Below are 27,998 nucleotides of genomic sequence, written 5' to 3'. Positions count from 1 at the left end.
AAGTTATCAACAACGAACAAAGTCAGCCGACCCTAAATCTTCCCACCAAGAACAGCCGACAGAGCGCCCCCCAACTGCGAGTTCACGAAAGACAGTGCATCGGATCTAGCGTCCACTAGAGGAATCGTCCTGGTCACACAGGAACCAGGGCTTGAAACATTCTTTCCATCCAAGCGATCCGTCAGCCACTGCAGCGCGCTCACTGATCCCAGAACCGCCGTAGATGAGTGCTCCGCGGCAAGGATACGGTGATATTCAATGCTCGCACCGTCGCCATCACAGTAACCATGAACCAGCTCATCGGTGTCCACGATTGGGCTGATCTCGTCCAACGCACCCTTGTAGATATACAAGGGCATGCGTGGCGTACCGGCAGTGCCCATCTGCCCGGCAGAACGAAAGAGCGAAGTAGGGACCGGGTCTAAAAACGAGGGCTGGCCGTAGGTGAAATAGCGAAAGATATCGTGGATTGTCCCAGCAGCAAACTCGCCCATAATACAGCTATTGGCACCCGCATAGAAGTGTGATCTGCTCGCTTCAATCAGGTTGGCGTACATCCAGTCGTTGAACTCGGGGTAGGCCTTGGACAAGCCGATGAGGATGACGAACGCCGCGCCGGAAAACGGGCCCATGTTGATCGTGTCGATGGCCGATGTCAGGTTCGGGAGAAGCCCGCCTACGGCGGCACCTTCGAAATGAAGTTCCGGCGCATACGAGGGCTGCAGCTCTGCAGCCCACTCGCAAGCCAGCGCACCGCCGGAGTATCCCCACATCGCGTAGCGGGCAGTTTTCGAGAGTCCAAGTTTGGGGGCTTCGCTCAGGGCCACACGGACAGAGTCGAGAGTCGCATGGCCGGACAGGATGCCGGCGGCGAACTGGGCGTCCAAACCTTCGTAGTCGGATGTGATGATCCACCAACCTTGTTTCAGTGCTGCAGCCAGCTGGAATTAAAGACGGTCAGCGGGGAGCTCAATTCAAGAAGAGGCTGGATCGTATGGTGATGGCGTACAAAAGCAAGGTCCATTGGCTGCGTCATGTTGGGAATAAGGCCAGTAGTAGAAGATCCATGTCGCAAGGTATACGATGGGCTGCAGTCGGGGTTGTTTGCATCGTAAAAGGTCTCGTATGCCAGCAGCTTGGAGGGGTCGGAATTATGAGGTACGATCAGAGTCGCGGCAGCGGCGATGGGATCTCCGACGCTGTCTGTTGTCCGATAGAGATATTGGTATACCGATTTCACGTCGATAGCGTTCCCCAGCGGAACATACGTCTCGAGTTCGCTGGCAACCTGGCGAGAACGGATCATGTCGCCGGGAGCATAGTCGCTGATGTTTGCCGGCTGATCATACCAGGAATCTTGACTTGGGGGTATAAGGGCAGCAACGGGGTTCAAAAGGCCCCATGCCCAAGCAGCAAGGCATAGACTGCGAAACAGCATGATAAAAAGAAATCAAGGAATGACTATAGTTAGATGGAACGAGTGACTGTACCTAGAGGAAAGAATGTGTAGTGTGAATTCCAAGTCCATCTTATGAGGAGAAGGACGAGATCCTAAGGCCTAAGCTCCACTGCCGGAGAACTGATTATCCATTGTTTTGAAATAAGATCATTAGTCTCCTTTTTCCTATGGCACAGGGATCTCGACCTAAGTGGATATGATCGGTATTTGAATCCATAGCACATGGGGCTTTTCGGGACAATTCTGAAATTCGACAGTCACTGAAGACAAGTCTCCGGGTGTTTGGCCTCTCCCGTCATTAGTTCAAGAGGCGGTTTGTCTGTTTGACATTGTACGGAGAATTGTCAGCCGGATCAAGCAGAACACTTGATTGATGAACTCCTCGATTCAGGAACAGAACAAAGACTGCCAAGTTAAGGATGACATCTGGAGGGAGAAAGTGGGACGCATCGACTCGCGAAGGCCATTCTATCCCGGTCATTGGGCCATTATGATGGCTTTGAGAAGAAAGTTTGAGTGATCGTCGTGAAAGTGGGAGTTCAGGAGGTTCTATTCACGATCTCGGGCTGGTCGGCTCCACAGGCGCGATTTTCGAACTCAGTAAGGAAAATGCGCGGTGATCATAGCCATCATACCCTGTGAGATTTATTCGGCATAATGCCAATGAGATCTTAGAGCATTTTTAGTTGGAGCTGGAAGTTGGCCGATCTTCTCTTGTGTCTTAATTGCTGTATATGCGACGCACGGCAAAGAGCCAAATTGGAAGAGTTCCATGCCTCGTTCGTTAGGATTTTCAGACTCCACAGTCCGACGGGCCCCTTTAAGTCAATTTAAAGCAGGCTGAGCACAACTCCCGAATCTGTCGCTCGTCAACTCGGCAGTTTCTCGAAGTCTCCGACTATCTTGCAGCTAAATTTTTGGTCTAGTCACATGGCATCAGAAAGGACCATTTTCGAAGATATGAACACGGAAATCACACGGTGCTTCCAAATAGCTTCGAATAGCCTCGTATATATCGAAACCTCATTGGCCGGTATCTGTATAGGAGCGAAATACTTATCGCTGCCAAGGTGAAGTCACATAGATCGAATTGTGTGAAATAAAACAGTTGCCGTTTGACGTGGGCACATACGAAGCACCACGTCAGAACCTCGTATTGGGGGAAGAAATTGGGCATGGGATTTAGTTCCATCCATAGAAAAATCCGGGGACTAGAGGAGGCGAAATATTCATCCGCGTACTTCTAGTAGTACATAGATATTTGAGAGAGCTCCTATGTCTTGGATGGTCTGCAATAGCTAGGTCATGACAGTCCAATCAATCCCGGTACTAAACACTAGATCAAAAAGTCCCCATCTCTAGGTAGGACTGGGGCAGTCAACAGAGACAGCAAATGGATGGCCAGGAGTTATCATTTAGCATGACACAGCCTCGCAAGCCATCAGCTTACGTCCTGGTCAGCACCTAGGCCCCGAATTAATACACCGTAATCGTCAGCAATCCCCAAACTCTGTCTAGAAACATGAGTGATTAAAGTCAACATAGGCAGGCAGACGGGGGTATGGAATGACCGACGAAGGATCTAGTAAGCCTGAAGTCAGCGGATTTACGGCGTACGATCAATCACCCGGTTATTATGGAAAGCCGAGTACTTCCGGGCTGTTATGCTGTTACGTGAAGAATCATGAAACTTTCCCATTTTTATTGCTTATTCTCGTGTGTGAGCGTTGTCTATTGAAGATGGGTGTAGGTAGTGGCTTGTATGGCCAGGGGGTACGTATCAACTCATCGAAGCCAATAACCACGTCTAATGCTTAGGTACATAGCCGGCTCCTCTCGAACAGATGGCACAGCCTGGTTCGTCCTCCTCTTTCCCACCGTGGCATGGATGATGGGACTCTCTTGTCTGAGATCGCTTATGTGCGGTCGCTCAATGTCGACAGCTGCTGTGGATTCCTGCGAGCGGAGAGAATTCGTCCCGCCTAGCCGTTGAAGGCCAGGCAGACGCAGCGATGGATCGAAGTTGATCAGCACGATAGCCCGGTTGTCCCCCGAGCCAGTACTGTTATGCTCTACAGAGTACACGATGGAGCGTTCATCGGCAATAGCCTGCACTTTCCCTATACGCCTTGACGGACAGAGAAGATCATTTAATTCCTGTGGGGCATTGTCTGGTGGCCACATCTGCACGCCTCGCGTTATAAAGCGCTCTTCGCTGTGCTCGACGGGGTGACCGTCAGCGTCTGTGACTTCTGGACGGAAAAGACGTTTCCGAGGGCCTTCCTCGCCTTCCTCATCAATCGGGCTCTTTCGTTTGCGGGAAACCACGCGTAGGCGAAGTCGGTCTCGAGAGAGCAGGCTGCGTTCTGGGTCGGGATATGGATCGTTCACGAGATCGACAAATGTCGAGGCGGAGTGGTTATAGGTGCGGAATTTAGTTTTAGCCAGGATAAAATCACGGCGCTGGGTCTTATCACAGTTTAACGGGTACTCGGCGTGATAGTATCGGCGAAGACGTTTGTGGGGGCGCTCATAGTTTGGCTTGCTCAGTGGATCCAAGGTTTTCGCCAGCGGTTCGTCGGGGAGTGGCACGGGGTTGCGTGAGGCACAGCCTTGTTGCTTACCCTGTGGGATCTCTGAGGGGGACGGCAGGGGCTGCATGTAGTACGTGCGACAGTTGTCACTGCCCCCGTCAAGCCACTCTCGACGACATTCTAGGATCATCAGACGCTTGGTTGCCTCATCGTGCCGAAGCGAGAGGTCTGACCATGTATCGTTGATAGGACCCTCGCGATGCTGTCGTCGCCAAGTACGGGTGGTCGCCGGTGAACAGCTGTCGTGCCCGGGAGGAAGACAGATCCAGACGTAGTACGAAGTCCAATCGACTTCTTCCTCTTCAAAATCCACCAGAGTCGACACGGCATATAAATGATCTTCATGGACTTCGAAACAGACCGTCTGGCCAATCTCGTAGCCGGCAAAGTTTTCTAGTTCGACTGGCTTGTCCGTCAGGTGTTGTCCTGTAGTCAGATCTACGCAACTGATAGCCCATTGGGGATAACCATGATAGCCCAACGCCGAGTGTGTACCATAGAAGAGGTATGATTGGTTATGTCGAACAAACAGTCGTTTGGTAGATTGCAGTCGTGTCCGGAGGCGTAGTCGACCGGTTTTCCCACAGTCTATTCGCCGCCTCATATCCACAGCAAGCAACCAGGCCTCTTGTCTCTCGACCATCTCAACCAGAAATGCCAACACGCCATGACTGTAATACATTAGCGACACCCTTGTGGTGTCATGCATCAGGTTGCAATTCGGAATAGCCCGGGCGAGCACACAATGAATGTTCAGGACATGCTCCACCTGGCTGGCTCCATGCACATCCAGTGCGCGAATTTCATCTTCGTAGATGTAAGAAAGGGAGCCTCCACTGTAGAGGAAGGCACTTCCAAATGCCAAGATGGAAGCCGAATACGGCTGGGCAGTTGCAACAGCCTCCTTGATGTCAAAGAGTCGACCTACTGCTTTGCGATAGCCCGACTTGGTGCGATCTGCTTTCTGGCCTTCCTTGGTGTGTAACAGATTGTCCTGGGTTCTTTGTTAGTATGACCGTCCAACATAAGCGTGAAAGAAGGCGTATACCTCCAGGGTTTTGCGAGCAATGGACTCACTGCGAGTCAGGTTACTGAGGGCACGATTGACCCGACTGAGATGGATAAAATCATGGCAATCCAGGGTCGATGCCACCTGATAGAAAACATCGTAGGGGATGGAGTCTAGGTTTTTGGTCATATCCGTCATGACCGAGGTAATGGAGTGTGGGTCTGACACAGCATCTGAAGGTAGTAGTTATTGGGGGCAAGACAAGGTGTCTATCATGAGAACAAAGCCGAAAAATGAGGTAGATGGTGAAGGAGAAGTAGTACTGGGGGGAGATGATGGTAGTGATGGTAATGGTGGGGGCCGTGGTTGTGTTGGTGATGTACGTATGTTGGCTGAATCTATCAATTCACCAGTAGACCAAAGACCAATCCACAGTGGACTTGGTCATCGAGGTATGTGGGAGTGAAGAGCCCCGATTTATCCCAAACGAAATTTTGAGCCGCATTTACGGATGCGAAATGGAGAGAATATGGATACATTCGCGGTGAAGGCTACTATGCCTACCATTGGACAGGGACGCAAGTTATGGGGAGTCCGCGCACGCTGTCGGCTGATTATGGCATTTTAGGGGTAACCTAGGGATCGTCGCCCCGTGTCTCACACACTAGAAGTTCCTGGAAGCTGCTGAGCCGCACTGGGCGGGGGCGTCTTTCTACCTACCTTAGATTTGTACTCCGTAGATTCGTATGTCGTCGTATGGACTCCATAGTAGTGGTATAGAGACGTGGTGAAGGTAGCTAAAAATATCCATTTCCGAAGGCATCCAGATTTCCTTTATCCACCGACAACCGTGTGTCGGTGGCAATTCAGCTGGGACAAACAAAAAAAAAAGATTAGGCTGGGGGGAAATAATGACAAAAAGAAATTCCAACCGATCCAGTCCCAAAAGATTCAAAGAAGCGGACGTGAGCCTCAACTAAGTCAGCCCCCAACCCTCGAGGCTCTAATGCCACACTATTTCTTCCCCAAGAGATCTCATATGCAGCAAGACACGCCGAATATCGTATTTGTACCTGATTCTCTTGAAGCACCGTTTCAGCAAATAATCGCTTTCCTGCGATACGAGGCGTACCCGTCGCGCATTCTCGCGAATTCTCGTCACTTTGGGTATATTCCTGGCGATCATTCTGAGCAGGGTACTTTATCTCCTCGCTGAATTGGGTGAAAACAGATCATCTTGTCTATTCCTTGCATCACAACAGCAGAGTATAATAGGATCAGAGCCTAATGGTGGCGCGAATTCTATCAGGCGGGCCGCCTCAGGCATGCCCTTGCGAGGCTGGAATTTAAAAAGGATGCAGAACTCCTCATCTCAAACAAGGAACGCAAGTCCACGGGTCGTCCATCGTGACCTTATCGACCTGTCAGATATCCATGCCACAAACGGAAGTCCAAACCCCCCACCCCTTGCACAGCCTCCGAGGTCGGGTGAAACAGTAGCTAGTCCAGATGAGGCTGGGAGTGTCAGGAGGAGACTTGCTCGGCGCACAGCCTTGCGCTATCGGAATAATAACTGGCAATCGGTTGACTTCCAGAGCACGCAAATTCACCAGGCTATCAATGGCGAGGCAAGACCTGATCTGACCCCTGCACGTTTAGGATCGGCCTGTCTATGAGGGAATCCGCTTTCTGCGGGGTTAGAATGGTACCGTCCTTCGATACGTAAACTTCGCAAGTCCTACGGAAGGATTCCATAACTCCCCACGAAACCTTGCGATGCTCATGGAAGGCTCCGTACTTTCTTCTTCCTGTAGAGTGTTACCGACCCCTCTCCCTCAGCAGATAGCTTAGCCTTGTTTGCGGGTGGGCAAAATGCCCTGGGTGGACAACGCGGAGGCACAGAGGAACGATAACCTGGTAGGCCTGTGGGAAGAGTGGCAAGCAATCAGGGCACATTGGTCCCCTCGGAGCAGGGAGACCTGACGATCAATGCTTCATAGAGCCAAAAACCACTAAATCATAGACGTTTGTATATTATGCTACCTAACCGGAACACCTCACGCCACGCTGAAAGCAAACGCCACCGCACCTTATGGCGGAGACAGGCCACACAAACAGACCAACCCGCATGGTTTATCGAACACGACTCATGAGCGTTTCCATGCCTCTTTCAACAGAAAGCTCAGCAGCCTTCGCCTTGATTGCACTAATCATACTACGCTCGAAGTCGTCTCTCGTTCGGAGGACGGCCTCCACCCATGTCAGCTGGAGATCCCAGTACTCCGTCTTGAAATCCTCGTAGACTGAAACCAGGGCGTTGCCCTTTTCTGCATCGAGCAGACGAACGAGCCAGTCAACCAAACGCCACTTCGCCTTGATTGTCCCAGCAAATGATTCCGGATATCTCTGGAAGAAGGCGAAGACCGTGAGGACGTCATCCTTAAACTTATCCGTGTAGGGATCCGCGTGTCGCCGGAACTTGACGCCACGGTTGCGGACAGACGACATATATCGCACCAGCAATTCGTCGGAGAGTTCTTCCACCAGGATATCTGTCAGGGAAGGATGGAGCACTGGGGCGTAATCTGACATGTAATCTTCAAATGTCGACGTGATTCGCTTGACGGCGAAATCGCCGTACCATTTCTGAGTGAAGAAGTCTGGAATGGTGGTTCGGAGGTCGACGGCAAATATTACCTCCACAAACTGCGCAAGACAGTATGTACTCAGGTCCACGTAACCGTCACGGAGGGCATCTAGCTCCGGGTTACCCCGTGACGCCATATACTTCGGGTCGACGAACTGCTCGAAATCGCGCTTGAACCGGGTGAGATAGCCCATCTGGCCGGTTTCATCATTGTCATCGATGCAGGCAATCTGGTCGTTGGCCACCGCAATAAGCCAGTCCTGCAGGAGTTGCAGGCCGTCAAGCTGATCACCGCCGGGAGCCTTATACTTAGCACATTCCTCTTCGATAAGCGTTTGCCAGGCAGTCTGTCTGGCCTTGAGCACGCGGAACATAGAGTCGATGATTCCTTCCACCAAGTCGGTGCGCGACGATGCGCCGGAGGCCACCACCTGTTCGTGTAGCATGCGCCACATATCTGGCAGAGTCTTGGTCCGGAAATACCCTTCTGAGTTGGTGTCCAGAGAATCGGGGATGCGTTCGACCAGGCCTTTCTTGTCGGTGTCGATGATTCTCTCCATCCATTCATCCACAGCCTTAATGATAACACTCTGCCACTGGCGAATGAGATCAGGCTCACGATCGTCGAGGATGTTGGGCCGGAGCTCGGATTGTTTCCAGCCGAGTTTGTTCATCTTCTTGTAGTACTTCTCGCTCCAGTGTAGGATGGAGAGCAGATTATCCGCCGGCAATTCCGGGTCATCAATCAGGGTGATCAAGAAATCATGCATCATGCGATGGTATATCTCGGTATATGTCTTGTATATCTTCCACTTCTTCGGCAGTAGTGACTGCATTCCCTGTTGGACGGAGTAGAGGTCATTGAAGAACCATCGGAAACTCTTATCCAGATTGTCTGGGTCGCCCAGGAAGTCTTCCTTTGTGTTGTCGAACTGGTTCTGCGCGTAAAATTCGATCGCCTGTAGGAATTTCTCCTTATATCCCCTGACAGTCTTAGGGCCGACATTCATGGACTTGAATCGACCCGCGAGGTCTTGGTGGTCTTTCTGCGCCTCCTGTAGTGCGCGGACCTTTTCGTCATTCTTCTCCTCGCTCAAGACCACCACTCCCAGACGGACCACCATACTCCGATTATCCGTCTGTACGAGCGGGATCAAGTTCATGCACGCGGTACCGAGGTGGTCGTCAAACCAGTCAATCACTGAATCCAGCCGTTGAAAGTAATCTTCTAATGTGGACTCGCTACTCGCATCCCCGGCTTTCCGTATTTGATCCATGGCCTCGTCGCGGAAATCCCGAAGCCTAGAGATCTGCATGTGAGCACGCAGCAGGTTCGGCTGGTTCTCGATGTCATCGTCATCTTCGCGTAGGAGTTCTTCCACCTCGGTCAGGTCGTCGTTGAAGTTCTCTAGCCCACTCTTCATCATTAGGGTCGCCTCGAAGTTCCTTTGCACCTTGGCCAGTTTATCAATCTGCGAGAAGTCGTCCACGCTAGTCTGCGATTCCGCACATAGCTTGTCGATTCCTTGGAGCTCATCCTTTGTCTTGGAAACCTGTCGCTGTCCCTCGGTCAGGGCATTGATGCTGTGTTGCACCGTCTCGAGCTGACCCCGCAGGCCTTCCCGTAGCTGGGAGTCTACCGCGGCCTTCTTACGAAGGTACTCCGCCTTCAACGCTGAAATCTTATCCAGGTCTTCCGGGTGCCGCAGTACATCTTCCAACCGGGGCATAGCCACCGTCGTATCTGTTTCGGCTCCTAGCGCCATGTTTCAGACTCATGGACAGGTCGAGCAAGGTGGGAGTGGGATTTTATCGGAGGCTGGTCGGAGGGGGTGTCCAATCGGTGGTTTGGGGGCGTGTCGGGTATCTTCGATGCGCGGGATGGAGGTATGGCAGGGAGCTCAAGACCGGTCCGCAGTCAACATGGGCGGAATGGTCACCTCTCTATGCGCTACTTCAATGACGATGCTGCTGGGTGAAGTAAGTGAAGACTTATCACGTATATCTGTACATGTCCATTCGAAAATTGGTGTCTGGCACATCCGGAGATATGTAGGTATCTCGTCGGTCAATGCAACTTGGTAACACCGGGTTCCGCCTTGACGACAGCGGCAGAATATCACGGCACGTGATATTTCCTGTCCATCACAGAGAGGGGTTCTGATACTGCCGCATCCTCTCGGTTCCTTTATTCGCATGGTGTTCTCGTGTTTGTGCATATCCGTGCCGGGTATTTCTGACGTTTTCACGGGACCAGCAATGAGACCGATTGCTACTATAGAGTACAAGAGGAGAGAGAGATATATATATAATCAGTAACATAAAGGTCTTCCATAAACTCCCACCAATTGGACTAGTGCGATCCCTATAATGCTGTACCCGGCACCCTATTGTAAGAATAACACGATGCGCATCCAAGTGAAACCATATTCAAGTGGAATAGGATCACATTGAGGCTGATGAACATCTGATACGCCGCTACATGAGATAGATCTCATCTTGTAGCATAACCCCACAAAGGGACCAATAGAATTGGTCGGGTGGCCTAATGGTAAGGCATCGGTTTCCGGTACCGGGGATTGCGGGTTCGAGTCCCGTCTCGATCGTTTTTTTGTCTTCTCATATATTATCATCCATCTAACAGGGGGCAGCGCACAGTAGTTTCTGAACCGGAAAAACAAACAAAGTGGTAGGTGGTAGATCTCACATACAGACGGATATTCTTCCGATAGACCAAATGCGAAGCAAAACGCGGCTCTGCTGCGGGTGTGCAGTCCAGATGAATGCAATCACGAAGGATATATATGCTCCTGTAGTCTATAAGTTATTTATCGACGAGTCTTTTGCTCCTCGCTACTAGACGGGGGAGCAGAGCCCCGAGAGGTACCTGAATATTTAGTTAGGGGTGATATGATATAGTAAGTAAGATACGTAGGGCCATGTGCCAGAAGCCATCAACTTAATGTCGATGGAGCAAAAAGACGATCGAGACGGGACTCGAACCCGCAATCCCCGGTACCGGAAACCGATGCCTTACCATTAGGCCACCCGACCACGTTAGTCTGAGGTTTTCGGAACATGGCATCATCAGCCAAATGCATACGCCGTCTGAAAGTGGAATAGCGTCCACCCGAATTGGGTTGATTTCCTTCAAATTCCGGTGATTCCAACCATCCACCTGCAAGTCCATCCCAGCGACGACGACAACAACAACAACCTTGAAGCCTCACGAATTGTAGGCATAGCTGCTTGGTCAAGCTCTGAAGACTGCCACTACATCCTCCGCCACACTATATCTCTTCAACGAACCCTGCGATACCTTCCCATCCGCTCACTTCAATCCCAAACCACTTCCCCGATAAGCCAGACCACCAAAAACTCCCACTCACCACCCTCCAACCGAAATGAGCTACTTCAGAATCACACTCGTCCGCTCCGCGATCGGCCTTCCCCGTCGAACGACAGACGTCCTCAAAGCTCTGGGCCTGAAGAAGCGCATGGGTACCGTCTTCCACCCCGTGTCGCCTTCCGTTGCCGGTCAAATTATGCGCGTTAAGGAACTAGTCGATGTCCAGGAGGTGGATCGGCGGTTAACGAAGCAAGAGGTACATCTCGAGCGGAAGCCCGACCCCGGCTATTACATCGAAAAGAAGTCCGGGACGGAGTGGAAGGAAAAGACAGGATACTAGTCGATCGTCCCCTCTGGTTGGGACAGTCGGTCATTCGAAGCGATGGCTGATGTCGGGATGGATGACCTGACGTGTCTGGATACCCACAACGCAATTGCATGGAGCGGTGTCGTTTGTTTTTCATGATGTTTCGATCCAGAGTTCTAGCAGGGCTCTATCATCTACTTTATCCACAACTGTTTCTTGTATTATAGATGTGTTTTGTTTCTGGCTATACTGTACTGGAACCCTGGGAATTTACGATTCAAAAATATTCAATTTTCAATCGCCTGCGCGGTCAATGAAAGACTATACATATGAATGATCCCCACAATGCGATTGTGCCCAAACGCCAAAAAGCCGCTGTCCCAAGGGTGGTGGATCCGGAGGGTGGAAAATATGCATTGCACTCCGGTGTATCATGATTATAAGTTCCGGGGTTCGCCCGTCTAAGCTTTATACAGGGTGTCGAGGAAGCCCTCAGCGAGTCGACTCACGATGCTCTTGTCGGGCATGCTACCAGCCACACCATACAGAGCAGCAGTGTCACCGCGCTTGACAACATACGACTTCCCTTGTTGCTTACGCTCCTCAGCCTTGGCCAGCTCCTTCTCAACTACACCAAGGAGGTCCGCGGTGAGCTTGTCAAGAGCAGAGGCCGTCGGGACTGTGAACGCCACGTGGATGGCGGGAGGAGACTGGAGGGCGTTCAGATGCCAGCCCTTCGCCGACAGGCCGTCCGCGAGGTCGTAGACGTCAATAGCGGGGTTCGTGCTTTCAAACGCGACCACGCTGACCATAGGGTTCCCGATAACACCAAGGTTCTGAGAAAGGACGGGGTGCTCTCGGATAGACCCCTCAAACTTCTTCGCGGCGCCGACGATTTCCAGGCAGCTGTTGATATAGCCGGATTCGCCGACGTTCATCAAGCTGGCCCAACAACCCGCGATCAGGGCACCCGGGCGGGAGCCGGCCACAGAGGGAGATGCATAGACACCGCCCGACCAATCGGGGTAAATGAAGTATTGATGGCTGCGGTAGGCTCGACTGCGGTACAGAAGGACCGAGTTACCCTTGGGCGCGAAACCGTACTTATGAGTGTCCACACTGATGCTGGTAACACCGGGAAGGCGGAAGTCAAAGCCACCTTCTTCCTCATAGGGCGAAGGGAAGCCGGCCTTTTTGAGGAAGGCGATAACAAAGGATCCCAGGCAGCAATCTACATGGAGAGGGAGCTTGTACATGGTGGCGAGGCGGGACAATGACGGGATATCATCGACGATACCGTGGGGGAAGTTGGGTGCGGAGCCGACGAGAAGAACAGTGTTTGAGTTGATCAGACGCCGGACAGCGGCCACATCGACCTTGTACTCGGGGGCAGGACATGGGACACGGTGGAGCTTAATCCCAAAGTAGTTGGACGCCTTGTAAAAAGCGGCATGAGCAGTATCGGGAATAATCCTATCTCAAGTCAGAAGATGTGACAAGTTAAAGAGTGATGGGCATACATTTCAGGTTCCGTGACTCCACGCTCGGTGTAGGCCTTGTTGCGGGCGCCCAGGCAAGCCATCAAAATCGACTCGGTACCACCGCTCGTAGTCACTCCAGCACCATCGGAGGGGGCGTTGAACAAAGCAAGGACCTTGAAGTGTAGGTTAGGATTGTATTACAGCGGGATATGCTTCGAAGAATGGATCCGTACCATAGCCACGACTTCTGCCTCCATCTTGCGAACACCGGGGAAGACATCCGGATGAATCGGGTTGGCGACACCAAACTGCCCGAAGGCTTCGGCTTGAAGCTTCAGGAGATCCTGACCACCGTGATACACAGCACCACTGACCCGGCCGTCTTCCCATCGGGTATGCTCCATATTGGCCAACTTGTCGAGTTCGGCGCGAATTTGCTCGGCGGTCCATCCTTCCTTAGGAAGGGTCAGATATCTTGTGACGCCCGGGCCACTTTGGACAAGCTTGGTTTCCAAATTCTCAATTGCGGATGAAACTTGTTTGTCGACTTGGCCACGGACTCCGGGGAGGCGCAGGAAGATGGAATAGCTGAGGAGACGGACGGCGACGTAGACGTTTCGGAGACTGCCGACGACCCCGTAACCACGGAGCGAGTAGAATATTCTCCGCACATAGCGGAAGATAAAGAGAATAAAGACGATATTTCGGAGTCTGCGGGAAGAGAGATATATATGTTAGAGGGCTGTTGACAGCTCTGGCCTCATTCCACTGTGGAGTGGAGAGGCTACGGGAATGATATCCTCATCCATTCACCTACAGGTCCAAATTTAAAACGGCGAGTTGCGCATTGGGCGAACGACTATAGCCAAGCAGTTTATTCTGCAAGGCGACCGGAAGGAGAGAGGTAGCCATAGTAGAACTTGACTTTGGGCGAGGTGGTGAGAAGTAGGTAGAGGAGAGAGTGGGCCGGATGACGAAGTTGGAAGAAAGACGTTGGCGGGTGGAAAGGGCGGACACTCCGAATTAGGTAAGGAACCTCGGCTCCCACATGCACCGACCCAAGTACGGAGTACGCAGTATGAGGGAGCGATTGGACCGACAGGGCAAAAATATGTCAGGTGTCCATGCATCTATATGCCTCTATGCGACGAGATGATCAACATGGCTTCGCGTCTTTTTAACACAATATAATCATATATTTGGAATGCATATTTCCAATGTGGTATGAAATGCAGCCGGCCCAATACCGGCCTATATACAGGGCCCTAGAGAGGACCTTCGCTCTCCAAACACCAGTCTCCCCTTCTTTTAATTTCCTCTGGGACAAAGACTTTTGAACCCCCATAAAAAACACATAATTCCCGTGCACATGAAACAAAAAACATCAATCATGAAAATCGATACCATCTCGCATGTTTCCTGCGTCAGAAGCCGCTAAGGAAAGATGACCAAAGCTATCAAGCAAAACATCCAACACTGTATTCCAACGGACAATGCCAAGGTGGAAAGAGATTAAGGGAAAAAAAGCAGGGAAGAAAGAAAACGAGGAATGACGGAATGGTATGTTTAACCAATAACGCCGTTTCCTTGGGCGGCAAGTTCCTTCTCCTTGGCCGCAAACTGGGCCTGCTCTTCCGCCGTGAGATCCATGAGGGGCTTGTTCTCGCCCGACTTGAGGTTACGGTAGTAGGCGCGGATGATGCTGTCGGCATCATCGACCGCGATCGGCCGAATGTCGGCCAGGGCTTTGATCTTATGGGTGCACTCCTTGTACTCAGCATCGCTCATCTCGATGTTGAGCTGCTGAGCACGAGACTTGATGGCGTTCCAGCCAGTCAGGCGGGAAGCGAAGTGCACGTATCTCGACATACCGAAATCAGCGGGGTTGATGATCTCGTAGGTGCTGGGGTTGTTGAGGATGGCCTTGGCATGGATACCGGCCTTGTGGGTGAAGGCACAGAAACCGGTGATGTAGTTGTTGAAGGGAATGTTGACCTCAACCGCCTCGGCGACGAGGTCCTCGATGTCCTTGATCTTCTCGAGCCGGTACTTGCTCTTGACGTACTCGGGGTCGGCGACCATCATGCGAGCCATGAGGCCACCGAGAGGGGTGATACCATTCCGCTCACCAATACCGAGGACGGAGGTATCGATGTGGGTGGCACCAGCCTCCAGGGCGCAGTAAGCGTTGGCAATGGCGCAACCGGTGTCGTTGTGGAAGTGAGTCTCGATGTCACAACCGACGACGCCCCGGAGCACACGGACGAGCTCGTAGACCTGGCGGGGAGAAGCGCAGCCGACGGTATCGGCAATACCGACACGGTTCACGCCAACCTTGTCGACAGCCGAGTAGATGGACAGGAGGTCAACCAGGTCGGAACGGAAGGAATCCTCACTGGAGAAACGGATCTCGATGCCCTTGGACTTGACGAATTCGATGACTTCGATGGCGGTGTTCTTGATGTAGGTCATGTCCTTGCCGTGAGAGTGTTCACGGAGGTAGGATGACGTTCCGATGACAACGTCACTGGAGAGGATTGTCAGAAGAGAAGTCAATGGAGGAATTGGAGGGTGGGGAGAGCCTACACTCCATCCACACCGGTCTCGACGGCAATGCGAGCATCATCCATGTGGCAACGGATGTGAGTAAGGATCTGGATGTGCGTTAGAGCGAAGCAATGGGTGGTGGGCGACGGAAGCGGGACATACCTTAGCCTTCAGGCCGAGCTTGCAGATGGCCTCGCAGTCCTTTCTCGACTGCTCCGAGGCGCAGGGACTCGTCAGTTCGATCTGCAGGACGCAGACAGATTAGTATGCAGGTCACCCCATCAATGCAGACGTCACTGTCGAGATGACTCACGTAGTCCACGCCGAACTCATCTAGAGCCTTGGCGATTTCAATCTTCTTCTCGGTGTCAAAGAAAGCGTTGGCGAACTGTTCACCCTCACGCAGGGTACTCTCAATAATCTTGAAGCGGGAGACATTGCTGAGGAAGTCGGTCACGCCAACGTTGTGGCCGTAGGGGTTCCGGGAGAGAGACGGGTGGGGGTTCTGACGGGTCTCGACAGCGGTGAATCCGGGGTGTTGACCTGGATGCAGTCAGAGGAGGAGAGTACAAGGATGGTTCAAGCAGGTGGTATCATACCGTTGGCGCCATTAGGGTGCCCATTGGGCTCGTTGTCTGCACCGGGACACATTGTGGGAGGGACGATAGCGGGGTAGAGGAGGAATTTACGGCAGGATCTGGAGGAGAGAGGATGAAGTTAGAGGAGGACGTCGGGAGGAGGAAGAAGGAGTGGAAGGGCTAAATAGACACGCACAATGAGTCACACCGAGAGGAATGTCCGAGAGGAAGATCTTTTGGTGTATATGGGATCCAACGGCAGTTTTGTAGGGGAACGAAGAGTCATCGAAGAAAAAAGTGGGTGATGGTGGGCGGTCAGAGGGGGGCGATGAGTCAGCCGCGGGCGGCAACAGCAGAAATTTCACTGCGTCGGTTTCCCCACACTCTTCTCGCCGTTTAGTTTGCACATCCATGGCAGTGACCAAGCACCGCACGGCGTAGTATTTGCCACGGATCATCGGCTCACGCAGAGGAGTCGTCTCATCCGTCGAGTCCCCAGGAGATATCCTCTCAATTCCCCCTCTATCCTCAATGCACAGATAGGAATTCGCCGGTCGCCTCCCGACATCGGCTCTGGATCTACTGAGGGGACTCCTCGGTATCGATGATCGAGTAATCCATTTGGTCTGGCTAACTAATACTCTCGGTCTCATTAATAATTGGCCCATTCTCCTCCGACACCGCTTCACCACTACCCGGCATCTCATTGGCTCATCCGTCTCTATACAACAGCTGACGATGAGACACAGGATATTCTCCCTCAACTTCTTCAGATATAATCAGAATGACTCCCGTTGGACGGTGTTCGGACTTGGAGGCTCTATCCCATCAGCTGGGTCGGTGTCTGTCTTCCAACTGAGTAATTGGTATAACCGACTAGATCGACGAGTGTCGGAGAAAAGACTGTTTAATGAGACTTTTGATCAAAAGGGTCCGACATGCTTACTGACGGGTCCTGTTGTTCGTAAGCTCCAGCTTGGATGGAGGTCGTAAACTGCGATACTGATATGGTTTCCTAATCCGGAAATAAGATGACATCGGATGGAATGCGATGACATAATCAATGAGTAAACAAAACACAACAGGATCATAATCAATCGATGTATCAGAGCCAAACGATGGAAATCAGAAGTAAATAAAGAGATGTCAATGTGAATCAGACCCAATATTCATCGTAATCATAATAGTCTACCGCAAGAATCTCCCGTAGACTCCGCTCGCCCGATCGAGTTAGGCCACCTGTCGTGCAGCCGTAAAGTCGATCGTGGCGCTTTCAACCTCGACCACATCACAGGTGCCCGTCTTCCTAGCTACCTGCTGTCCGTACTTTGGCCTCATCTTCCCCCCCCGACTTTCCAATCCCCTCCAAAGTGCGATTCTCTTTAGCGTCTCAACCGGTCCAGGTAGCTCATCTCTGTCATTCCCCCATTCACATCCCTAATCGCTCATCCCGTCGTCACTAACTGTCGTCTTTCTCCGCCATAGCATCATGCGCTTCATCCATCTCCTTCCCCTTCTTCCCGCGCTCGCTGCGGCGCAAGAGCAGGTCCCCCTTGCCGACCGTGTCCAGGGTTGGTTCAACAAGGCCAAGTCCTATCTACCTACCGCGACCCCGGTCATTCCCGCCGTCGAGAAGGTCGTCGAGCCCAAGAAGTTCCACGAGAAGACCGTCACCCCTTTTAACCTGACCAACTATCAATCCATCCTGGAACCATCCTCCGAGCCCCAGGATTGGCTGGTCTTCATCACCGGTGGAAACAAGACCTGTTTCGGACGCTGTGGTCGCGCCGAGAAGTCGTTCAATGTACGTCCTGTTCCACGCACGCTGGCGCATCTGATATCGCATCATCTTCATCTAGAAGCAAGAGCTCACTGAACCTTCCCACAGGAGTCCGTCCGCTTGTTCTCGGCCGATCCCACCTCGCCCAACCTCGGCTACCTCAACTGTGAAGCCAACCAGGTGCTCTGCTCCGCCTGGTCCGCCGCGACTCCCTCTGTCTACTACTTCAAAGTTCCTCAGGCTCAGCTTGGTGAGGAGCGTCCCGCCACGCCTCTCTACACCACCTACCTGAACTCGACGACCGTGACGCCCGAGACTATCTACAAGATTCACTCCGAGAAGACCTACGAGCAGAAGACTCCTTACGAGGGTGCTTTCCACCCCACGGATGGCTTCCTGGCCCAGAACGGACTCCTCGTCCCTGTGGGCTACATCATCTACGGATTCGGTGCCGTCCCCAGCTGGGTCTTCATGATTGGCATCAGTTTCTTCAGCCGGACCATGATGTAAGTTCTCTCCTCACTACCGTGTCGCGATGAAGTCTCAACTGACGCCCAACAGGAGCCGTCGTCTCGGAAACCCCGGTGCTGCTCGTTCCTAATAGACATTGCTGCTCGTGGGGAGGATATGGTTCGTATCTCAAGCGACCATGGTCAGGGATGTGTATATAATGAACTAGCAGTCTCTAGGATGAATGCTTGGATTGTGTTGGTCCTTGGTTGGGCAATGCTGCATCTAATTGAAGTAGTCTATCTAATTTGACAATGAAACTATATGCGGGATGCGCAAGGGTGGGGTACCTAGAAGTGTACTAGATCTTTAGCCTTTCAAGCCAAACTGATAAACTCCATCCCATCAACGCCCCATTCTTTTCCATGACCAAGATCTTTCCCCTGAAATGCACGCTTAACAGCCTTTCTGGCTCGCCGCACACTTCCTAGATTGCGTGTGCGTTGCATGCGATGCAACCTATCCAGGATAAAGCGTCGATGCTCTTCATTCTCGAGGCCAGCATGGCCAAGGATAAACAGCGGCCACAGGAGAGTGGCAGCATCCGAGAGGGTAGTTAGAATCCTAAGCATGGAGGAGATGATATGGTGTTTGTTTAGATTATCCGGACCCGTAGAGCCCTGCATGTTGTCCATGTGTGTTGGGTCTGCTCGTTCAATGAGATACAGCAATGCTGCTAGTCGTTTCGTCTCGGCGATTTGGGCAATGTCTGCTCTATCGCTGGAGTGGGACGGCAGATTTTGTGTCAAGGTACAGAGAGCGTTTGACAATTCATCCATTTTTCTGCGATAATGTATCTCGGGTATATCGGTCAGATTTGATATGTCGTCTATCAAAATCATGAGTCTGCGCGAGCAGCCCATTACCATATCGATCTGCATTGGGTTGTGATTAGCATAATGTCTTTAGGTGTCTTTCTCAGGATGTGGATCCACCATACTTCATCCATATCATCTGTCCCCGTCCAGGCATAGATACTTTTCGACCCTCGGTCCCGTGTTCCCGACGCGGTGCGGCTCATGATATCGTGAGCTACAAAGTACATCGTGAAAAACCGGCGCAACGTCTGGTTTCCGTCACACCTAGCAGGACTTTGATACACCAGCTCAAGACCTGCCTGCAGATGCGTGACCCAGGAGGGATCGCATTCATCTGAGATCTATAAGGGGCATCAGACATCAAAAGTTATGTGAGAAAAGCTCCATAGCTTACGTCGTGGAAGCACAACATCAAAATCGTGGCCGTCGACCCATCATACATGGCTCCCTGGGATATGCAACGCTGGAGACCCTTCAAAGCCCTGCTTTTGTATAACAACGTCTCCCTCTGGAATCGATTGTCACCCAACAGACACAGCTGATTCCCCGCAACAGCGAGGAGAGCATATCGAAGAGATTCATCCTCAAACGCAAGTGGGGTAATGTGCGAGATGTATGGGTTATCTAGAGGACTGAGCGAGCAAGATGGTCCTATTCCTTGGATGAAGTAGTCGAGAAGGTATTGTTCGACTTTCGAGTATGCGACGAGGGGATGCCCCAGACAGGTCCATACCAAAGGTAAGTCTCCTTCATCATGGGTGGGTGTTTCTGATAAAGGTATGCCCAGACACACGCCATTTGGGTCACGGTGATGTGGTTTGGGGGTGCGTGCAAAATCACCAATGCCTGAGTTGAGGAAAACCCATCGTCCAATGTATTGGTCGAGGGGAACACCGAAAAATGTGTTAACTACTGCATTAGACATTGCGGTAGAATCACTGCATTCTGTAACTCGCTTAGACCATTTTCCTGTCCATTTACCTAGAATCAGCACCGTACGCATGACTGATCAGAATTCGATCCGAATACCTTCACGGCCAAAGCTAATTCCACGCTGAATTGCATCTTCACGGAATATTAATCGTAACCCGCGCTGACAATACAGATTAAGCCTCTCACACCGCCGACAACGCGGCTGCTCTTCGGTGCATTGGACATGCTTCTCTGGTCGATGGCAGTCAGCGTCTTTCTCGGCTGTTCCCTATCGATTCCTCCTACCTTTACACTGGAAGCAGCCAGACCGCCGACGGGTCTCGCGTCTTATACGCTGACCTGACGGCATGAGAATATGAAAGGGGATTACTTCGATTTCACAACTTATAGCCGAAGTCGTTCATGGCAGGGGTTCTGCGGATAGGATCGCACCACTGGCGGAAATGCGGGGATATGCTTATCATCATCTGTCGGAGATGGCCCGTCGACTCCGGGAAAACGGCTAAAAGCCGCTCCGAGACCAACTTGTTGGATGTCCTCTATTTTAGAAAGGCCATCTATTGCAGTCAACGCCACTTTGACGAGATTGATCCTACAAAACAGGTAGAAGATATCTCCGCATATTCGTTAGTGAAAAGCTAGAGGCTTTGGCATTGGGGACCCTCTTCTACCAAGAAAGGACGAACCCGTAGATTACGGTATAGGCATCAGGTAGTATATCTAAAGTTCTTCTGTCGAAAGTCCGTCTGGTCCGCAAATGCCTCCGATAAGTCTTCCTGGCTAGAAGCCTCAGTCTCCGGATCAAACCCTTCAAGTTGACGGTTAAAGCGCGCAACAATAGCCCAATACACAGCAATCAGACCAACACAAGCACAGTATGAAACCAGCATCGCTATAAATCCACCGGTGTACGCAGGGGCTTGGTTGGCACGGAAGGTTTGTGGGCCGATAAGGTTCCCTAAAAAGACAAGTCAGAAAATTCCAAGAGATAAGCACGAGACGACGCAAGCAAGCAACTCACCCACAGCGTATCCAATATAAAGGATTGAATACTGCACATTCTTCTTTGTGTGTCCCGCTGTATTCGCTTGACCCATCGAGATACCTACAACATCAGCTGCGGGGTAATTAAGAGGAGCGAGGGCTATTTACCGACTACGTAGGGCCCAAAATAGGTATACAGCTATGGAAAGTGTTAGTGAATTCCCTGTGCATACATATATAAAGCACTTACCAGGTAAATTCCAACCATCTGCCCTGCGATGTTGGTGCGTGGAAGAGTATATACTACTACAGACCCGATAATAGGCAGGCATGCAGCAATCATAGTCACAAGGCAACGGCGATTTGTCCACCGCGCAGCGAGCCATGAGAACCCAAACGCAGACAGCGTCGACATGATACCTGTGGGCATGTTTAGGAGGGAGGTTGTAACGGGCGAGAAGCCTAGGTTATTGATGATGATGCCGCTGAACGTAGTCAGACCTATGTGGCGTCAGTATAAAATAAATAGCTCACTAGGGACGTTGCATACCTCCATTGGGTATATTGATGGAAATATTGAAGAGAAAGAGAGTCCAGGTTTTAGGATCCATGATTGCTTCCAAGGCTTGATCCCATTTCCACTGCTTGTTGACAATTCCGGTCTTATTCTCTGCCACACGTTGGACCGCATAGTACTTTTCCTGGTCAGTCAAAAATTTAGCGTTCATTGGAGAGTCTGGAAGGAATATAAATGCCGTTATGGCCCAGACAATGGATATGGTTCCTGTTGCACTCAGTACGTTATAGCAAGTGACCCTGTCTTACGCCATAGAGCATACCGACAATCAGATAGAGATACTGCCAAATAGCCAGTGGTGCAGACTCTGGAATGTGTCCAACTGCCCAAGAAAGGAAGCCATTGATAACCGAGCTGACAGCGGCAAGGACAATGGCGTTTCTCGGAGGCTGTTCTGCCTTTTTGTAGAACCCAGCAACAATGAGCGTCACGGATGGGACGATAATCGCCTCTAGACAGCCTATTGCCCTAAAAATTAGAAAAAGAGATTACCAAATGATAAACCAGACCATACCCATAAAGAACCGCAATGCCATCAATCCACTCCAGTTCCGACACGCCGGAATCAAGAGGGCCATGACTGCCCAGCCAAAAGCGCATGAAGCAAGATATTTAGCAGAAGGCAATCGCTGTATCAGATATGATGAAGGCCACATTCCGACGATAGACTACAAAATTCAGTAAGTGTTTTTGGTCCTGATAAGCGTTGAGAAGCTTCGTACACCGATGGACAAGATCGAACCTGCCCAGGAATATTGCTGGCCCGCAAGGTGGAGATCTAGACAAGCATGAGCACACTAGAATTGTAACAGCAAACTCTCTTTACCATCTTCAAGTCCATAAATGGCGGCTGTGCTAATGGCCACTTTATCCACTGCTCCCAAAGTAGCCGTCAGGAACAACTGCGAACTCGTTAGCACACCGGTTATATTTTGAACAAGAGCTGCACGCACCATTGGAACGAGGATCCAGTCAAGCTTGCGGACAATTTTTCTCTCGATCTCTTCTGTCATGGGAGGATACTCTGCAGTCTGTGCAAGGTATACAGCGGCTTGATCCACGGCCTTTGGTATATCAGTTTTTTCCGGGGAAGATCCCCCCGAACCCTGCCCGGTGATATCCCTGGAGTCACCCATGGCACCGCGTTAATTGTTTTATCAATGACACAATATAGTATCAATATATTGACTTGTGTCAGTCGGAGAATTAGAAACTGGACTGGTGATATCGTGGAAACTTCGGAGCCTTGAGGAGCTGGAAACGGTGTCTTTAAAGTTGAATCGTTCGGCACCCCAGAGATAAGTCATTAGGTCGGCTAGGGTCAATTCGATAGACTCAATGATAGCCCGGATGGACCTTCACTCGCGCCTCGAAGACACGGGCAGCATGTTCGCGTGCCTAATAAGGTTTGTGGGGATAAGGCTAGCGACGACACTAAAAACGGGCAGCGTTTAAAAAGAGATGGTCGACACGACGAGTGGAGCTTATGGCTCTAAAGGGTGCCGGCTTCCTTATCGGCGAATGAGATCTAAACGCTAATGATCCTAACCGGGCTTGCTTTGTCGTATCGACCTGCCCTTAGTTGTGCACTAGGCTTGTAGGTGACAATATACGCACTATACCTCAACACGTCACAGAATCAAGCCATGGCCGGATCGACCTTCCAAAGCACAAAAATTAGTGAACATGTATCCATTGTTGCAGTGTTATGTTTTCAGGAGAGCAGCCTATAAGAATGCTACCGTGCCCCAAGGAAATTGTCATCTTGAATATTAAAGTGAACAACCAAGATGAAGTCGACCACTGGCAAGATCAAGATTGCGATTGGTGAGACAGATCCTGAAATAAGACAGTCTATTGGGTTCATTCTAATTAACTCCTGCCGTTATAGACAGAGGAGGCACTTTCACTGATGTCTGGGCCAGCCTCCCTGGACATCCAGACATCGTGCTCAAGCTCCTTTCTGTTGACCCTACAAATTATGAAGATGCACCTACAGAAGGTATGCTAAAGAATTGTCACAAAAGGGTGAAGTATTCTAATTTGATAGGCATTCGGAGAGTACTATCTCTCTATTACGGCAAGGAATTGCCTCGAGGCCAACCTCTTCCCAAGGAGGACCTCGAATTCATCCGGATGGGGACTACGGTCGCCACTAATGCATTACTCGAGAGAAAGGGGACCAGACATGCGTTTCTCGTAACAAAGGGGTTTCGGGACTTGCTCAACATAGGGTATCAGTCTCGTCCCCGACTGTTTGACTTGAATATCGTGAAGCCAGGTGTTATATATGATGAAGTCCGTGAAATTGACGCTCGGGTAACTGTTGAAGGGTTTGATGAGGATATAGATGGACTTTTCGAATGTGAAAAGGAGATCCCTGGCGTTTTGGTCCGTGGGATCAGTGGAGACATGATTCGAATCCTGAAGCCGCTGGATGAAGAACAAGTCCGCCATACTTTACAGGACTTGCGAGGGATTGGAATTGAAACCCTCGCCGTATGCTTCACACATTCATACATCTTTCCAGACCACGAAAACCGTGTGTTACAGCTCGCAATGGAAGAGGGGTTTACTCATGTGTCTCTGTCTTCATCCGTGGCAGCCAATATGATCAAGATGGTACCACGAGGGAGCTCAGCATCCGCAGATGCATACTTAACACCGGAAATCCAGAAGTACCTCACGGGTTTTTCGAAGGGGTTTGAAAATGGAAACTTGGATGGTGTACGGTGTGATTTTATGCAGTCTGATGGGGGTCTTGTTAGCCACCACTCATTCAGCGGACTTCGTGGAATCCTGAGTGGTCCTGCAGGTAGCTACTATCTGATATCCGTGTGCCCAAGTATATTGCTGACAGGATAGGGGGTGTTGTTGGCTACGCAAACACATCATACGATGAAAAGTCTCAAACCCCGGTAGTCGGATTTGACATGGGAGGGACATCAACAGATGCTTCTCGCTATGGAGGCCATTTGGAGCATGTTTTTGAGAGCGTTACCGCAGGCATAACAATTCAAAGTCCCCAGCTCGACATAAACACAGTCGCTGCAGGTGGAGGGTCTGTCTTGAATTGGAGGAATGGTCTGTTCACTGTCGGACCAGAGAGTGCTTCGTCCCACCCAGGACCAGCTTGTTATAGGAAGGGAGGCCCGTTGACGGTAACGGATGCGAATCTTTTCCTAGGACGCTTGCTCCCTGGATTCTTTCCCCAGATTTTCGGAGAGAACGAAGACCAGCCGCTCGATACTCAGATCGTGAAACAGAAATTTATCTCCCTGACAGCGACAATAAACGCCGAAACCGGAAGATCGATGACTCCTGAGGAGGTGGCTTGCGGATTTCTTGATGTGGCCAACGAAGCCATGTGTCGACCAATTCGAGCTCTAACTGAAGGAAAAGGTTATGATATCGGTAGGCCTCTAATATGGGACAGTAAGGTTGTTTGACTGACGAAGTATATAGCAAGCCATAACCTCAGTGTTTTTGGGGGTGCGGGCGGCCAACACGCTTGTGATGTTGCTCGGAAGCTGGGTATATCAACTGTCATTGTACACAAACTTTCGAGCATTCTATCTGCGTATGGAATGGCACTAGCCAACGTTGTGCAAGAGGCACAGGAGCCAGTGAGCGAGACATACACTGAGGATTCCCGAGGACGACTGGAAAAACGACTGTCTCTTTTGCAAGACAAGGTTTGTCAGCAGCTCCGTGACCAGGGGATTCATGCGGACGATATCTCGTATGAGATGTATCTAAACATGCGGTATCAAGGTACTGAAACGTCAATCATGGTTCTCCAGCCACCAGATGGGGACTTTAAGGCCGAATTTAAGAAGACGCATCTTCGGGAGTTTGCCTTTTTGTTCCCTGATGCTAGGCAGATATTCGTCGATGATGTTCGTGTTAGAGGAATCGGCGCAAGCGGGTGCTCGGGTCCATCTGATGGAAACATACTGGGCGAAGAATTGCGAAATTCGACTTTCACAATGGTGCCAACAGAAACCACCGAGCAAATGGTGCGTGATCCTAAGACTCTTGGCAATATAAGACCTAATATAGCCACAGGCGAAAGTGTATTTCCAGGGAACTGGAAGTTGTCTAACCCCCGTCTTTCAGCTGCAAAAACTTTCGCCCATGCTTACTATTCCTGGCCCTGCTATTATCATTGATCAGACCCAAACGCTCGTTATCACCCCAGGAGCAGAGGCAAGAGTTCTCAAATCACATGTAGTGATTGAGATCAAGGAATCTTCATTGGTGAAATTGAATGATCCTACGACAGTTGATCATATACAGCTATCCGTGTTTGGCCATCGCTTTATGAGCATTGCCGAACAAATGGGGCGCGCACTTCAAAAGACAGCGGTATCATTAAATATCAAGGAAAGGCTGGACTTTTCCTGCGCCTTATTTGGACCGGATGGTATGTATATTGTATTCCCGTATAGCCACAAGCAAAGGCTGAAATGAAATAGGAGGTCTGGTGGCCAATGCACCTCACGTTCCCGTCCATCTCGGATCAATGAGCTACGCGGTAAAGTATCAGCATGAGCTACACAAAGGAAAGCTTGTCCCGGGCGATGTTCTGGTAGCCAACCACCCTGAGGCTGGAGGCACCCATCTTCCTGATATTACTGTGATAACTCCAGTTTTCGAGAAATCGGGCAACTATGTCGCATTCTACGTAGCATCACGTGGTCACCACACAGACATAGGAGGCCTAGGCGGTACATCCATGCCACCTAATTCCACTGAATTGTGGCAGGAGGGTGCTGCGATTAGGTCATTCAAGTTAGTACACGCCGAGAAATTTGATGAAGAGGGGATAACACAGATTCTTCTCTCTCCGGGAGAACATCCGGGCTGTGCGCCCAGTCGTCACATCAGTGACAACATTTCGGATCTTAAAGCTCAAGTCGCCGCCAATCACAAAGGGATGTCACTAGTCCAGGCTCTGATTGAGGAGTACACACTGCCAGTGGTACAGTTGTATATGGACGCCATTCAGTCGAACGCCGAGATCGCCGTTCGAGCATATCTTCGCTCCGTGCGCACCAAATTGGGCCCCCACTTGGTGTCTGAGGATCAAATGGACAACGGTTCATTATTAAAATTGTCCATAACAATTTCAGAGGACGGGTCGGCAACGTTTGACTTTACTGGATCTGGCTGTGAGCTTCTCAGCAATATCAACGCACCCCCAGCAATCACCCACTCCGCGATCATCTACACTATCCGTCTTCTCATCGGGACGGACATACCCCTCAACCAAGGCTGCCTTGCCCCCATTGATGTTATCCTTCCGAAAGGGTCCTTTCTTAATCCATCGGCGGGACCTGCAGTATGTGCTGGGAATACACAAACCTCTCAGCGCTTAGTCGATGTTATTCTGGGCGCATTCCGTGCAGCAGCAGCCTCTCACGGCTGCATGAACTGCCTTGGATTCTTCGGCGAGGGAGGGAGAGATTCTCACGGGAAGAGGCTCGCTGGATATGCCTACGCCTTCGGGGAAACTATCTGTGGTGGTTCGGGAGCCACCGAGGTCCAAGATGGTGCATCCGGAGTGCATACCCACATGACAAACACTCGCATCACCGACGCCGAGAGTCTTGAGAAAAGATATCCTGTTATTCTGCGGGAATTTGCGATACGGCCTGGTACCGGGGGAAATGGACTACGTCGCGGGGGTGACGGGGTAGTAAGAGACATCGAATGTCGGGCTCCGTTAAGTTTCAGTGTTATCACCGAGAGAAGAAGCATTCCTCCCTATGGTATGAACGGCGGAGATCCCGGGGAACGGGGTGCTAACTATTGGGTTCGACGTGTCCGAGATGAATCCAGCCAAGGGGAATGGAGATGGGTGAATATGGGAGCAAAGAATATGGTTCGCATGGAGGCTGGGGATCGCTGCGTGATTCATACTCCTGGAGGAGGAGGATGGGGATCTGCAGGTATCAATGGTAGCGAGCAACATTCGAGGAAAACGAGAGGTAGTATGAGCTATTACCCGCGCGCATCAGGGAGTCTGTCTGCGTATATGATGGCGCAGGAGACTTCAGCCTGAGTTGCTTACGGTCCAATATCGGTCCATCTTTTCCAAAAAAAACAACCATTCTTATTGTTAGAATACCAATTTATTTATTCTACACGTCTTTCCTTCCGGTATTTGTGACCCCAAACAAAAATTGCTCACAGAAGAGGGCTGGAAAGCAGCCAAGTGTCAGCGATCAGTGTTGCGGTCCATCCAATACCAATCCTCCCGATCAGAGGAACTGCACCGGCCACTGCACCCGCGCCAGAAAGACACCTAAATAGATTATTTGAAACAGTGGCAGTTGCAGGCCTCGTCACTTTACAGTCTATGAGCAGCGTGATCAATGTGCTCGTCGGCCCCGACATCAAATTGCGCAATGAAAAACAGC

General features: G+C 51.0%; 10 protein-coding genes and 2 non-coding genes across 12 annotated transcripts; 5 read left to right on the top strand and 7 right to left on the bottom strand.

Moving 5' to 3' along the window:
- Positions 1–32: 32 nt before the first annotated feature.
- BDV59DRAFT_203842 (putative lipase 2 precursor) lies at positions 33–1,438 on the bottom strand (the record flags this gene model as incomplete). Its single annotated transcript, XM_073694332.1, has 2 exons — positions 33–941; positions 1,010–1,438. The coding sequence occupies 2 exons, from the start codon at positions 1,436–1,438 to the stop codon at positions 33–35; spliced, it is 1,338 nt and encodes a 445-aa protein (XP_073545885.1).
- A 1,806-nt stretch (positions 1,439–3,244) lies between these two features.
- Positions 3,245–5,634, bottom strand: fbx15 (F-box domain protein; the record flags this gene model as incomplete). The annotated part of the gene is made up of 2 exons (XM_073695368.1): positions 5,102–5,634; positions 3,245–5,047 (listed from the first exon to the last, which is right to left on the bottom strand). The coding sequence occupies exons 1-2, from the start codon at positions 5,258–5,260 to the stop codon at positions 3,245–3,247; spliced, it is 1,962 nt and encodes a 653-aa protein (XP_073545884.1). The 5' UTR covers positions 5,261–5,634.
- Positions 5,635–5,955: 321 nt separating this feature from the next.
- Positions 5,956–7,074, top strand: BDV59DRAFT_74202 (uncharacterized protein). Its single transcript, XM_073697012.1, has 2 exons — positions 5,956–6,229; positions 6,294–7,074. The coding sequence occupies exons 1-2, from the start codon at positions 6,069–6,071 to the stop codon at positions 6,736–6,738; spliced, it is 606 nt and encodes a 201-aa protein (XP_073545883.1). The 5' UTR covers positions 5,956–6,068; the 3' UTR covers positions 6,739–7,074.
- Position 7,075: 1 nt separating this feature from the next.
- BDV59DRAFT_74203 (SNARE-binding exocyst subunit SEC6) lies at positions 7,076–9,628 on the bottom strand. The gene has a single exon (XM_073697013.1). The coding sequence runs from the start codon at positions 9,473–9,475 to the stop codon at positions 7,196–7,198; it is 2,280 nt and encodes a 759-aa protein (XP_073545882.1). The 5' UTR covers positions 9,476–9,628; the 3' UTR covers positions 7,076–7,195.
- A 615-nt stretch (positions 9,629–10,243) lies between these two features.
- BDV59DRAFT_t122 lies at positions 10,244–10,315 on the top strand. The gene has a single exon. It is a non-coding gene; the product is annotated as a tRNA-Arg (tRNA).
- A 376-nt stretch (positions 10,316–10,691) lies between these two features.
- BDV59DRAFT_t121 lies at positions 10,692–10,763 on the bottom strand. The gene has a single exon. It is a non-coding gene; the product is annotated as a tRNA-Arg (tRNA).
- Positions 10,764–11,113: 350 nt separating this feature from the next.
- Positions 11,114–11,524, top strand: BDV59DRAFT_203839 (mitochondrial 54S ribosomal protein uL30m; the record flags this gene model as incomplete). Its single annotated transcript, XM_073694331.1, has 2 exons — positions 11,114–11,361; positions 11,425–11,524. 2 exons carry the CDS (start codon positions 11,114–11,116, stop codon positions 11,522–11,524), a joined length of 348 nt encoding a protein of 115 aa, XP_073545881.1.
- A 130-nt stretch (positions 11,525–11,654) lies between these two features.
- BDV59DRAFT_74180 (sphinganine-1-phosphate aldolase DPL1) lies at positions 11,655–13,797 on the bottom strand. Its single transcript, XM_073697011.1, has 4 exons — positions 13,664–13,797; positions 13,080–13,557; positions 12,886–13,019; positions 11,655–12,838 (listed from the first exon to the last, which is right to left on the bottom strand). Exons 1-4 carry the CDS (start codon positions 13,756–13,758, stop codon positions 11,827–11,829), a joined length of 1,719 nt encoding a protein of 572 aa, XP_073545880.1. The 5' UTR covers positions 13,759–13,797; the 3' UTR covers positions 11,655–11,826.
- Positions 13,798–14,301: 504 nt separating this feature from the next.
- hcsA (homocitrate synthase) lies at positions 14,302–16,248 on the bottom strand. The gene is made up of 5 exons (XM_073697010.1): positions 15,993–16,248; positions 15,707–15,936; positions 15,556–15,636; positions 15,433–15,500; positions 14,302–15,373 (listed from the first exon to the last, which is right to left on the bottom strand). Exons 1-5 carry the CDS (start codon positions 16,042–16,044, stop codon positions 14,413–14,415), a joined length of 1,392 nt encoding a protein of 463 aa, XP_073545879.1. The 5' UTR covers positions 16,045–16,248; the 3' UTR covers positions 14,302–14,412.
- A 1,010-nt stretch (positions 16,249–17,258) lies between these two features.
- Positions 17,259–18,465, top strand: BDV59DRAFT_74138 (uncharacterized protein). Its single transcript, XM_073697009.1, has 3 exons — positions 17,259–17,775; positions 17,860–18,257; positions 18,313–18,465. The coding sequence occupies exons 1-3, from the start codon at positions 17,461–17,463 to the stop codon at positions 18,350–18,352; spliced, it is 753 nt and encodes a 250-aa protein (XP_073545878.1). The 5' UTR covers positions 17,259–17,460; the 3' UTR covers positions 18,353–18,465.
- Positions 18,466–18,578: 113 nt separating this feature from the next.
- On the bottom strand, positions 18,579–22,229 carry BDV59DRAFT_194570 (transcription factor domain-containing protein; the record flags this gene model as incomplete). Its single annotated transcript, XM_073692422.1, has 12 exons — positions 18,579–19,136; positions 19,202–19,420; positions 19,474–20,048; positions 20,109–20,241; position 20,304; positions 20,820–20,970; positions 21,034–21,129; positions 21,165–21,195; positions 21,247–21,497; positions 21,547–21,780; positions 21,836–22,033; positions 22,088–22,229. The coding sequence occupies 12 exons, from the start codon at positions 22,227–22,229 to the stop codon at positions 18,579–18,581; spliced, it is 2,589 nt and encodes an 862-aa protein (XP_073545877.1).
- Positions 22,230–23,363: 1,134 nt separating this feature from the next.
- On the top strand, positions 23,364–27,686 carry BDV59DRAFT_209267 (Hydantoinase B/oxoprolinase-domain-containing protein; the record flags this gene model as incomplete). The annotated part of the gene is made up of 7 exons (XM_073695367.1): positions 23,364–23,400; positions 23,465–23,575; positions 23,624–24,388; positions 24,439–24,987; positions 25,039–25,592; positions 25,636–25,999; positions 26,052–27,686. The coding sequence occupies 7 exons, from the start codon at positions 23,364–23,366 to the stop codon at positions 27,638–27,640; spliced, it is 3,969 nt and encodes a 1,322-aa protein (XP_073545876.1). The 3' UTR covers positions 27,641–27,686.
- Between the last annotated feature and the right edge of the window lie 312 nt (positions 27,687–27,998).

This window comes from Aspergillus ambiguus, assembly GCF_047715705.1.
Source record: "Aspergillus ambiguus strain CBS 117.58 unplaced genomic scaffold BDV59scaffold_27, whole genome shotgun sequence".
Lineage (NCBI taxonomy): Eukaryota > Fungi > Ascomycota > Eurotiomycetes > Eurotiales > Aspergillaceae > Aspergillus > Aspergillus ambiguus.
This window is presented reverse-complemented; position numbering and strand designations above follow the sequence as displayed.